At 48.4% G+C, this 12,958-nt stretch overlaps 2 protein-coding genes across 9 annotated transcripts in view; both read right to left on the reverse strand.

The window, feature by feature from the left end:
• The window catches only part of SCAP (SREBF chaperone), a 101,104-nt gene extending 96,939 nt beyond the window's left edge, over positions 1-4,165 (reverse strand). For 2 of the 8 annotated variants that reach the window (XR_012902157.1, XM_075923011.1), the window contains exons 1-2: positions 2,990-3,436; positions 1,935-2,074 (exon numbers count right to left, since the gene is read on the reverse strand). The gene's annotated coding sequence lies outside the window, so the exon portion shown is untranslated. Of the gene's footprint in view, positions 1-1,934; positions 2,075-2,989; positions 3,437-4,011 lie in introns of those variants that run through there. The other 6 variants (XM_075923014.1, XM_075923012.1, XM_075923015.1 and 3 more) reach the window with 6 other exon arrangements.
• A 3,002-nt stretch (positions 4,166-7,167) lies between these two features.
• ELP6 (elongator acetyltransferase complex subunit 6) overlaps positions 7,168-12,958 on the reverse strand; it is a 31,514-nt gene continuing 25,723 nt past the window's right edge. Inside the window, exons 6-7 of the mRNA XM_075923020.1 lie at positions 8,533-8,679; positions 7,168-7,639 (exon numbers count right to left, since the gene is read on the reverse strand). Coding sequence (XP_075779135.1) covers positions 7,511-7,639; positions 8,533-8,679 — 276 coding nt within the window. The 3' untranslated portion in view covers positions 7,168-7,510. The remainder of the gene's footprint in view (positions 7,640-8,532; positions 8,680-12,958) is intronic.

Here is a 12,958-nt window from a genome sequence, read left to right on the forward strand (position 1 = left end):
GGGATCCCCAGTTTACACGTGTATCATTGTTTTATGCAGCTACAGTCTGTTCCTGATGGGCAGGGTTAAGTAGTCCCCGTGGGTTTGGAGTGTAGTGAGACCATGAGTCTAAAACTGGGATTCATTCCCTGGGGATGGAAAGATTTATTGGCCTGGGCAATAAAGTGGTTCCATTTACCCCCATCCGCTCCTGGGTCACCTGTTTCTTCTCTAACAACCAAGGCTGCAAATAGAGGACAAGCCATGCTGGTTTAAAGACAAAGAAGAAGCTTGAATGTGAAAAAGGTAGGAGGAAGGCAGTGACGGGATTTAGAAAGGTTGGATACAGTGAAAGCAGCAGGAAGGAAAAAGATTCTCACAGCCATGTTTTGGTCAGGATAGAAGGGCAAAAAGGCAGGAAGACCAGAGATTTCAAAGATTTTTGAATATTCAACTTCAGTTTTCCTTTAGTCACCGTATTCACTATTTCTCCAAGCTGCTGTAATTAACCTGCATGTCTATAATGTGCTGACATTTAACACAACATACTAAATAGATTTAAAATGGGCTGACAGTTCTCAAGGTGTATCATCAATGGGGAATCATCATTGATCATTTGTGTTTGCCACGCAGGGTCCCACAAGGATCAGCTCTTGGCCCTATGCTATTTAATATTTTTTATCAGTGACGTGAATTAAACAGGTGTGGCTCAACCAATAGGGTATGGAGCAGCTCCCCGCCTGCCTCAGGCAGGGGGGTTGCTCCAGCCCCATGAGGCCCACCGGAACAGCCGCCTGTCAATAGTGGGCCTGGCCAGCCCCCACACTGCCACAGGTTACATGCTGGCTTCCCTTGCCACCCCCATTCCTGGGGAAGCGGCTTCACTGTGGCAACAAAACCTTCTCCCTGGGAGCTGGGTCAGCAAGGGCTGCCGGCCCTGCTCCAAGGGAGGCTTTGCTGCGGGCTCTGCAGTATTAAGCTTATTTAAACTTTATACTGCAGAGCCCACAGTGCGTGTAACCACTATGATTTTTAACAGTTACACGGTTACTTTTTTAACCTCATTTTTACATTCCATTGCAGATAAAAATTGGGGGAGTGGTACAAAACAAAGAGAACAGGTCACTGGTTCAAAGTGATCTGGATTGCCTTGCAAACTGGGTGAAAGCAACCAATACATGCTTTTAACACAGCTAAATGTAAATGCGTGCATCTATGAACAAAGAAGGCAGACCTTTCTAACAGGATGGAGGACACTATCCTGAGACGCAGGACTCTGGAAAAAGATTTTGGCGTCCTGGTGGATAATCAGCTGAACCTGAGCTCCCAGTGCAGCACTGTTGCCAAAAGAGTTCACGCAATCCTGAGATGCCTAACAGTGATATTTGTGTAGAAGCACATAGCTTATTTTACCTCTATATTTGCACTAATGTCACCATTGCAGCATACCCCAAGCTACACACCTTTAACTCAAAGACTGTCACTACTTTCTAGCCGTTTGATCACATTTATTTTTCTCTTGCAGTTTCATGAAAAATTTGATACTAGCCAAGTCCAGCAACCCCTTTACTTCAATAAAAGAAACATTTAAAAATTATTCCAACAATTGTCTCCAGTAAAGATTTAATTTGACCAGATTAATTATGAATATCAGGCCACACTTTGACTTTAAAAAGTGACTGTTAAAGCCAAAGTGACTGTATTTTTCCCTCCTCGAACTTTAGTGAGTCAGATTATTGAAGCCACATATTTGGAAAGGCAAAGATAAGCATCCTGACAGACTGAAACTTAATTCAAGATACAAAGCAGAATTAGTATCAGCCATTCCAATTATTCACTGAAAGCTAAATATTCTTGTGAAGAAAGTCAGAAGCCAACAGCATGTTTAAACATTCAACAAAACAAATAAACCTAAACAATTTCCCCTTTTAAAAAGAACAAATCATCTGACCCACCTGTTGCATCATACAATAGTTTTGGTAATCCTGATCTTATTGTATTCATGTGTTGCTATGGAAGTCATTGCTTTCTCAAAGGACTCTTTATAAAGAGGTAAGACACGTGCAAAGAGGAAGCTCCTTGGTATTTTAACACTCTAGAAATAAATAGAAGTTATATTCAGAGATTTTGGCAAATGGCAACTGGTGCAGGTTCTCCTTTCAAAGCCCCAACTACTAGCAAAAGCCCAACTATTTCTACTCACCACACACAGACACACCTCCACATCACCTCAAGGTTTGCCTTCGTGCACAGCACTGTAGCTGTGTTAGCAAAGATACTATGATGCCAACAGGAGAGCTTCTCCCATTGGTGTAGTTAATCCACCTCCCCAAGAGGCAGTAGCTATGTCCATGGAAGCACTCCAGTCAATACAGCACTGTCTACACAGGGGATTAGCTCATTACTGGGGGAGGGGGAGAGCATGGATTTTTCACACTCGTGGTGGTATAGTTATACCACGATAGGTCTGCAGTGCATACCTGGCCACAGTCTTCCAATAGCTCCAGTTTGAAGCCACCCTCCTCCTGTTTTACAGAGTTTGAAACACTTTCTGTAACCCAGTAATTTTCAACCTTTTTGCATTTGGAGAGCCCTAAAAAATTCAAATGGAGGTGCAGACCACTTTGGAAATCTTAGAGACAGTCTGTAAATCCCCTGGGATCCATGAACCACAGGTTGACAATCACTAACACCACTTACAAGCTGAAAGGCTAGAGATCGCCAAAGTGAAATAGCCCTGTGCCAGCCTCCCCCATCCTAAAGCAAAGGAGTGTCAGTTTTGCTGAAAATACTTTCCACTTACCAAACAAGTCTATTTAGGAACTGAGCAACTTACTTCATGTCTACCTTTATTAGACCTCCTTTCCTTTCCTAACTGCATGTTCATTATTTCTTTCGCTTGATTGATCAGCTTGCATCTTTCCCTTAATTTTGATATCTGTAATTAACTCTTCTTCTCTCCCCATCCTCCTATTTCCACTCCCAAACCACCCGTGTGGTCTCTTCTTACCCTTTGTGTTTCTCTCTCCGTTCTTCTCACCTGTCTCAATCTATTTATCCCCAATGCCTTCCTCACCCATCTACTGCTTCTTGATGTTCTTCTGCAAAAAAAAGTAGGAAATGACCCTGGCTCACAGAATCTTGCTCACGTCTAGAGCAGTGTTTAGAGAAATCTGGGGGGAGGAAGGGGAGGGACATCAATGCAACTGGAGAAAACAGAATGTGCGTGTTAAGTGTTGCAGCGCTTTATTCTTTTTGTCCTTTTTTACACCCAAAAATGTCATCGCCCGCCGGCTACCATTTCGTTTGTTAAACACACGCGGTGCAACGGTAGAAAACAAATGGGGCGTGTCTGAAAAGTGCAGGTACTGGGGTGCTTTGTAAAAAAGACGCTGCGAGACGCTGCTCTGGAGCAAGGGTCCCCAACCGACGGGTCGGCCGGTGTCTGCCCAGGCGGCTCTCGGGGGGCTCGTCGCACACCCCTTGACCTGTCCCCCTCTGGAAAAGGCTGGGGAGCGAAGCGCCAGATCCCCTGCCCGGCTCCTCGGCACGTGCCTGGCTCCCGGGGGCTCCAGCCTCCTCGGAAGCCGGGCGCCGCGGGCAAGACACGAGCCGGTTCCCGGGCCCGCCCCGGGACGACACCGCGCGCGCTCCGGGCAGCTCCCGCGTGGTGGGGGGGGGGGGGCAGCCGAGTCCCGCACCGCGTGAGCCGCAGGGGGCCCCACCCAGCGCCCCTCACCCCGGCCTCGCGGCGGGCGGCCCCGTGTTTACCTGAGGCGCGTGACAGGCCGGGGGGGGGGGAGGGGCCGCGGCGGGACAAGGCGGTGACGGGGCGGGGGGGGGGGGGGTCCCGCCGCGCGCCGCGGAGCCCCACCCCCGGGAGAAGGTGGGACCGGGCCCGCCCCCCGGAGCACGAGGCCGGCGTAGGGGCAGAGCCGGGCGCGGGCGGTCGCCACACACACGCGCGCGCGCTGGGGCCTAGCGCCGCGGCCGTTAAAGGGGGGGGTTGAGGCGCGCGCGCGCGTCGCTCACCTTGGGGGGAGTGGGAGGGGGGCGGGGCGCGTCTCGCGCTGCTCAGCCTCGCTCGGCGCCCGGCCCGGGCCAACGCGTCCCCTCTGACCTTTCCCCTCGCGCCCCTACGCCAGCACCGCGCCCACTCGCGCAGGCTGGGCGGCCGGGCTCCGCCCCCTCAGGCCTTCGCCACGCCCCCTGCCGGGACTGTTCCCCCCCCAGCTGAGGCCACGCCCCTGGGTCCGTGCACGCGGGAGGGGCGGGACTGCGGGGGCAAGATAGAGTAAGGCAGTGGGGGGGGCACAGTGAGGGGGCTGCGGGCAGACGGGGGGGGGCTAAGGGCAGGTGAGGGGGGGTGTTAGAAGGGGTGGGGGGGCAATTGGGCGCCACGAGCCAAGACAAACGGGGGGGGAGGGGTGTCAGATGGAGGCTTCAGCCAAAACAAGGCCCGTGTGCTGCTGCAGGCAGGCTGGGGCCAGGGAAGGGACTCGCTCTCATTGCAAACAGAGCCAGGATGCACCGTGGCCCAGGGGTGACACCGCACCCATGCCATTCCACAGCCAGGTTCAGGGGACACCCTGCAGCACCTGGGATAAAACAACACGTGGCACCAGGGGCAGGGTGGCACCCAGGAGGCACTGAAGTGCCACTGCAAGCAGGGATGGGATAATGTGTGTGGCACTGGGAGCTGGCAACCTACCTGCAACAGCATCGGGAAATTAAGCCACACAGCACCCGAGCCTAGTTACTTGCATTGCCACAGCATGAGCACTGCCACATGGTGCTCTGTGTCACACTCCCCCCCCCCCCCCGGGAAAAGCAGGCAGGGGGCCTGCGGTAGCACTAATACGAGGCTTTTCAATTTGCTTTCATTGTCAGCGACGGACAGGTAAGGTAGAATCTGGGTCATTGGGATGCTTTAGTGTCCATCTTAGTTTCTGTAGAATTTAAACTGCCATTTAAAAAAAAAAAAACACAACACACATTTCCTGATCCTCATGGTTGTGTGGACAACCATGCAAACTGTCCCATCCAGCTCCAAGGGACAGCAGCTTGGGTACTTACTGCTACGTCATGGAGCGAAGCCAGTTTCATGCTGAGAGAGCAGCAAGAGGGCATGAAGGGACTCTCTCAAACCCTGACCTTGTGTGTGTAAATGTACACAGGAGTAGGGCCTTGGCTAGAACTCATCTAATGAAGTCAGCGTCTGATTTTTCCTCTCATAGTGGAGGCCATTCTGGGAGATGAGGTTACAGTTGACAGATAAACTGAACTAATAAGGGATCGTTACAGCATTTCAGTAGGTCAGAGCTCTTTCGGAAAAAGGGGAAGAGGGAGTTCTTTTGAAAGAAAAGGAAAAAGCCCAGGTGCCCTGGTGACCATTCCACCCATAGTAATCACAGCTTAAATCTTTCAAAAAAGCAGATCGCATTTTCAATGCACTTTGGCAGCATGGATGCTCTCTTTCAGAACAAAACAAGTTTTTTCAGAAGACCTCTTCTGGAAAAGCTTCTTCTGAAAGAAGCCTGTGGTCTAGCCATAGCCAGAGTCAACAGAAGAAGTGCTATACTAGCCACACACAGAAAGCAGGGCCTCGTAAGCATAGCAAAATTAAGGAGGTTGGAGATAAAGGTCAAACTGAAAGCAACATATCATTTAGTATTCAGTGAAGAACCTTCCCAATATTGCGATAGGCCTACATGGGCAGGTAGCCCTAAAGAGAACTGCACAGCTGAAATCTAACACCGAGACAAGAATTCCTATATCACTGCTCCATTATAAGATATGCTTTGGGCTTTTTACTTGCCTGCTTGATAATTTTTAAACACATATTCTAGCCCTGTAATTCACTTATGTTGGGTGGGATAATTTTGGCCATTGGCCATGCATTGCATTGATGCATGGACTGTATTGGAATGGTATACTGTGGCATGCTGTACCAACACATCTCTGGTGACCATATCAATTTTTGCAGGTTTCAAGATTTTATTTAAAAATAAAATTCCTATTCTGGCCACAAAGATAATCTTCTGCCTGTGACCCATTGCAATGATATACCTGAGGCAGGACGGAAGGACTAAGTGTTTGTCTTCATGGCCCCACAGTGCAAACTACCAGGGCACGGACTACAGAACACATTAAGCATTTCATAAGAATGGCCACACAGGTTAGGACAAAGGTTTACCTAACCCAGAACCCTGCCTTCCAACAACAGCCAATGCACTAACGGCCCCATCTAAATCCTGCTAGTGTAAGCAAAAAGGTATTTAAATTTGCACCTTCATTAACATGAACTAGGCCATGTAGACAAGTCCCAGACCCCACAGCACTGAGGCCCTGGAGTGATTTGCCCAGACCTCTGACCTTTCCCTCTCACCCCTTCCATCTCAATGCAGTATTAACTCTGAAGCCCAACAAAGAGTTAAACTAGCACAGAGTTAACACTTTCACTTCTCATCTTTCATGGCAGAAACACTCACCCTGGAGCTTTATTTAAGCGCCTTCCCATCTCTGTCAAGATGGAAGTTTCCCAAAAAAGCTTAGCTGATTAATGATACTTATCACTCAATGCATGTAGTTGTTTTTAAAATTAAACTCTGAGTATGATCCCCCAATAGAGTTTTTTCAGACACCCAGAAGCTGTTAGTAAGAAATTGTATTCCATGCATCAATCGAGACTGAATGTGTGTTGTGCTAGGCTCTGTACATAATACTCAGCTAGAGGGATGCAGCCTAGGGCTCGCACTTTGAACAGATGTGACAGAGGCTGGCACCTGTATTTCTAGAAGAAAGAAAAACATGTAACAAAACTTGTCTGGGCTTTCTAAAACACACACTCAGAAGAGGGGCCCAGGGTTATTTTTTCTCTGTGCAGATTATCTGTAGCTGCGGTCTAATTTGGTACATTTCAAATGATTAAATGTCCCATTTGGTACATTTTAAATGGTTAAACCAACTCTTAACCCAGCTTAAAATCAGAGTTTTTGAAATTCTGATGGCCACTAAAGGATCACTGATCCTTCACTCCTATCCTCTGTCTTGTCTAACTGAATTGCAAGCACTTCAGGGTAGGTACTGTCTCACTAATTGTACAGTGCTTACCACAATCTTGACAGGCAAGGCCTGCTTTCAAATCAATGAATAATAATAAGGTGTATCGGACTACGACACGGCAACTGCCTGTTTGCTAATTATATTTCAATTTCACTGTTTTCTCTTCTTCGTAATTAGAATCCTTTGTACATTACAGTGGAATGCTGCTGGACAGTAAAGGGAGAGGAACGGATTTGGCAATAAGCACAAGTCTGGCAGATCCTTCCACCTGCCCATTGTTCACTGCAGGACTGGGGTTTTAAATGTCACTTCGTGCCAGTGCAAACCCTGCTCAGTGCACATGTACTGGTCCTGGAAAGTGCTGGGAAAATACCCAGGTTGTACTGCTATCATCTCCGGTTTTTCCCTGGTCTCAAGCACCACTCTCCCTTCAGTCTCAGGCCCCGTGCTGAATTGTGCCTTGGAATCACAACACAGCTGCTGACATTCCTCTGGCAAAAAATGTGACATTCTTGTCCTGAATTTTATACTGGTAGATTCGGAGGAGGTTCCTCTCGGCTCTCAGCTTGGGTGACCCCTTCTGAATGATCTTTAACTGCAAAGGAAAGGGAACGAGAGTGAAAAGCTGCTTTCTTGCGGCTGCAATCACCGCCTCTTCCCTCCCAGCAAAAGGCTCGAGCAGGTGACATGGCCTATGTGTTAAAATACCTTTAGAGTCTGCAACTAGCCTGACTGAAGGATTCAACACTGCCATTTTGGAAAGCGATGTGCAGCCATTGTCACGGGCACTAAACCTCTCTCTCAGTGGCAGCCTTGTCAGAGAGGCCCGGACCCTCAAGAAGACTGAAGTGCTCTCTCCTTCCTAGACAGGATCCAGCCAGGTCATGGATGAGACCCACCGGACGAGAGTTTGGAGAAGCTTCTGCACATTCATAGCACCCCCATCACCTTAGTGTCAGGGCACAAGTTTGCATTAGCGCAGCCTGTGCTATATAAAGAATTTCCATCTCCAGGGCTGTCCAGCCCCTTTCCCCAACACTAGGTTCACAAAAACATGGACTTCACTTCATACTTCTGCCATTGATAAAATCCGCAGGCCAGATCCTAGCCCTGCTCCGGCTGCGTGGCACCACGTCACTGACTGAATCTCCAAGCAGCAGAAAGCTGGCGCAGTGTCTCTCATCCCTACTGGCAGCCCCCCAAGAGGTGTGGTTGAGGACAGGGAATGCAATTCCAGTGCCACTGTGTCCTAGCCCCCTTAGCTTCTGGGGGCAGCTGGGTATAAATGAACCCCAACGTTGCTCTGAAATATGGTGGGGCCCCATTAATACCTGCATCAAGAGCTACAAAGAGGGCCCACCCTCTGAGCTGCAAAGAACATAGCCTGGCTCCATCTAAAGTTGTAGCCAGGCATTAGTGGGGACTATAAAAAGTTGTCATGTCTGAGGACAGCAATGGACGCAGGGGAAATGCTCTCACAAGTGTTACCTGTCCATGAACATCTTTACAGAAGCCCGTAGCCAGTCCCTCTGCCCAAAGGATCAAGTTGCTCTGGTGACAGAGTGACTTCACGACCAGTTCATTCTCCTCATCTTCTGAATCATCACTGCTGTGCACTAGCACCACTACGTTCCCCTGCATCAGAAAGTGTCACACAGGGATTAGTGACTCTGTGACAATCAATTCTGGATTACGAGAGGAGATCAGAGACCTGAGCTCACACAAACACATTGCTAACAAAGCTACTTAGCTTCAAGTTATCTGCCTCTATCTGGGTTCTGAATCAGAGCCGAGGGGGAGAATAACCAAGCTTATATATAACTCTCCAGCCTAAAAATACATCAAGCTTTTGTTACAAAACAGCCAATGCTAGTTAAACTGATCTCTCGGGCCAAACAGGCATCTCAGCTGTGAGCTGTACCTTAAACGAACCATCTAACAGAACTAGCTGAAGGGCTGTTGCCAGCTGCATTATGTCCACATTTGCCTTTTGTGAAAGAAAAGAAAGACGTTTTAAAAAAATCCAAACTTAATTCCATTAAAAATATATCACAACTTGAGAGTCTTTGGCTCAGCCCATGGGGATCAGGTCACTGAAGATTTAAAGCCAAGTAAATACTGGCCCAAAATTAAAGTTTTCCAAAAGAAAAAAACCCTTTTACAGAAATAAAAATATTTCCGTTCAGTATTTATTTTTAAATTACTTTGGAAACCAAGATTCCAAACAAGCAGACGGATGTTCCCTTAGCACTATTTTCATCCCAAACACTGCAGCATTAGCTCCCAATATGGAAATCACAAGGTGCTACTGATTAGTCTATTGTTGTGATCCAAGGTAAAGGACATTGGGGAGAAGGGGAAAGCATGGCATAGGAAAAGGTGAGTGTGATATTTGATGACTCTTTCAGCATTAATGCTCTCAGGAGTTACTCGTATGCAGTGAAGGGGAACTTCTGAAGTTGATTATATTCACACACACTCAAACACCAGTATGCATGATGTGGGGTAACATTCCAGAACTGTGCAAGTGGTTGTTCCTTTGCCATCCCAATTGGAATTGACAGCAACATTTGACCATGCTCTGGTACTTGCTAGATTCATTAATAACTACTAAGCCCAGCTAAACCAAGGGATCAGTGATGGGTCTGAAATAATTAGAGCTAAAAATTAGGACTTATGAAAAGTCTCTAGATATTAGACTGCTAAAATCATCTTGTTCTGATTAATATCATGCTTTCTCCACCATTTGAATTTTGACGTGAACAAAAGAGCAATTTTCTCAAGACCCACTACCTCTGGCAGTCTTTTATCTCTTTAATAGCTAGTCTGAAAGTAGCGGAGCTACACAGAATTCCTCACTGGCTAATAGCTTGTGAGAGATTAGGTTTTGAAATTATATCTGAAGGGACCAGCACAGATGCTGTCAGGACTAGTGAAAGAATGGCCCTGGATCAGCGATCCAAGGTCCTGACACATTGTGAAAACACAGGGTTTTCCTTTCATGACACACTGGGGCTGTGTCTACATTGGCACCCCTTTCTGGAAAAGGGATGCTAATGAAACACTTCAGAATTGCAAATCCGCGGGGGATTTAAATATCCCCCGTGGCATTTGCATGAACATGGCTGACGCTTTTTTCCAGCTCGGGGTTTTGCCGGAGAAAAGCGCCGGTCTAGACGTGATCTTGCAGAAAATAAGCCCTTTTCCGCAAGATCCCTTATTCCTACTTTCAAGGAAGATCACGTCTAGACTGGCGCTTTTCTCCAGCAAAACCCCGAGCTGGAAAAAAGCGGCAGCCATGTTCATGCAAATGCCGCGGGGGATATTTAAATTCCCCGCTGATTTGCAATTCTGAAATGTCTCATTAGCATCCCTTTTCCGGAAAGGGGTGCCAATGTAGACACAGCCTGGCTGTGTATATAAAATGAGATACGTTTGGACTATGCTCCAACTGCCTTTTGGTTTGTAACTTCATTCCTAAATCACAGTTCCAGATTTCAAGCTTTTTATATTTTTCCCCAATTAAAGTAGAACAGTTAAATCCAGGGAATCTGACCCAGCTGTAACAGAACCAGCTTTCTCCTTAGTGGGCACAGGGTGCAATGGGGCCATTCAGCGACAACAAAGTTGACTTGTTTAAAAAGCAAAGGGTTTGAGTCTTTCCATTCCCCACCCTCCAGCCTCAAATTGTTCTCTTTCGCATCCTGCTCTCAGCTGGCCCTTTCACCTAGTCAATCTACTCTTTCAGAAGACCACTGCCCTTTAAAAACAAAAATCAGATATATAGAAGTTTTCCCCCTCCTCCCACCATTTTCCACTCTGGCCAGTGACAAAGTGGGGCTTCATTTATTTTAGGGTCGTGATAAAACACCAAGAAGCTTCAGCACAAGAGACTTCACTCCTATAATAAGAGATTGCCGAGTGAAGAGTGTAGAAACTTGTCCTTCCATCCCAGTAGCTCAAAGCACTTTACAGAAAAGGGTTAATCGTCACTTTAGTGACTACTGAAATGCAAACACCTCCGGGTGGGATAGATGGCAGCGGTTTAAGAGCACACAGGAACAGGACACAGCACTTTAGGAGAAGATATGAACACTATCACACGCCCTTTGCTTAAGTACAGGCAGTCCCCGGGTTACGTACAAGATAGGGACTGTAGGTTTGTTCTTAAGTTGAATCTGTATGTAAGTCGGAACTGGCGTCCAGATTCAGCCACTGCTGAAAATGACCGCCAGTTCTGACTTACATACAGATTCAACTTAAGAACCCCAAGTCAGCTGCTGCTGAAACTGATCAGCGGCTGATTCCAGGAAGCCTGGGGCAGAGCAACTTTGCCTCGGGCTTCCTGTAGTCAGCGCTGGTCAGTTTCAGCAGCAGCTGACTTGGGGACGCCTGGGGCAGAGCAGCTGGGATGCTGCTGGGTTGCTCCAGTAGCAGCGCTCCTCGCTCCTTGGCGCTACTGGACCAACCCAGCAGCACCCCAGAAACTGACCAGCAGCGGCTGAATCAGGACCTGGGGCAGAGCAGCTGGGGTGCTGCCGGGTTGGTCCAGTAGTGCCCAGAGCGGCGCTGCAGGACCAATCGGCAGCGCCCCAGCTCTCTGCCCCAGGGTCCACAACAAAAGCCTGGTCTGCTGGGGGGGGGGGGACACACTAGCTGCGCCCCCCCCCCAGCAGACCAGGGACACGGGGAGCAGAGCCGCAACGGCAGCGGGGTGCCGCGCCTCTGAGGCTTTGCTCTGGCAAAGTCTCAGAGGCGAGGGACCCCGCGCGGCTGCAGCTTCAGTCCCGGTGCCTGTGGTCTGCTGGGGACTGTCCCCAGCAGACCACAGGCACCGGGACTGAAGCCGCAGCAGCGGCGGGTTCCCGCGCTTCTGAGGCTTTGCCAGAGCAAAGCCTCAGAAGCGCAGGAACCCGCTGCTGCTGCGGCTTCGCTCCCGGTGCCCCTGGTCTGCCCAGCAGACCAGGGGCACCGGGAGCAGCTTACAAACGGGGCTTTCTCGCCCCGGAGCTCACAGGCAGCAATCCGCCACCTCGACCTCCGGGGACTGCCTGTACTATGGTAATGGGCACTCTGAAATACCTGTGAATTGGAACAGCAGAGGGAATTTGTGTAGATCACATGTCACTACCTAAAGCAAAATGCAGGACAATGTAGCACTTTAAAGACTAACAAGATGGTTTACTAGATGATGAGCTTTCGTGGGCCAGACCCACTTCCTCAGATCAAATAGTGGAAGAAAATAGTCACAACCATATATACCAAAGGATACAATTAAAAAAAAAATGAACACATATGAAAAGGACAAATCACATTTCAGAACAGGAGGGAGATGCGGGGGGGGGGGGGGGAGGAAGGAAGGTAAGTGTCTGTGAATTGATGATATTAGAGGTGGGGAGAGTGGGATGTTTGTGAGTTAATGGTATTAGAGGTGATAATTGGGGAAGCTATCTTGGTAATGGGTAAGATAGTTTGAGTATTTGTTCATTCCTTCTTGGAGAGTGTCGAATTTTAACATGAATGACAGTTCAGAGGATTCCCTTTCAAGTGCAGATGTAAAAGGTCTTTGTAGCAGAATGCAGGTGGTTAAGTCAATGTGTTCATTTTTTTTTAATTGTATCCTTTGGTATATATGGTTGTGACTATTTCCTTCCACTATTTGATCTGAGGAAGTGGGTCTGGCCCACGAAAGCTCATCACCTAATAAACCATCTTGTTAGTCTTTAAAGTGCTACATTGTCCTGCATTTTGCTTCAGCTACCCCAGACTAACATGGCTACATTTCTATCACTACCTAGTTATTGGAGCAGGATCCTAGAGGGGAAGCCCCACCCACACAGGATCTTTCATGGCCACAAGGAGTTAGGAACTCTGCCCAGGCACCATGCTCTGCAGGGATGCTCCCCCCTTCCTG

Source organism: Pelodiscus sinensis, chromosome 2 (genome assembly GCF_049634645.1).
Source record: "Pelodiscus sinensis isolate JC-2024 chromosome 2, ASM4963464v1, whole genome shotgun sequence".
NCBI lineage: Eukaryota > Metazoa > Chordata > Testudines > Trionychidae > Pelodiscus > Pelodiscus sinensis.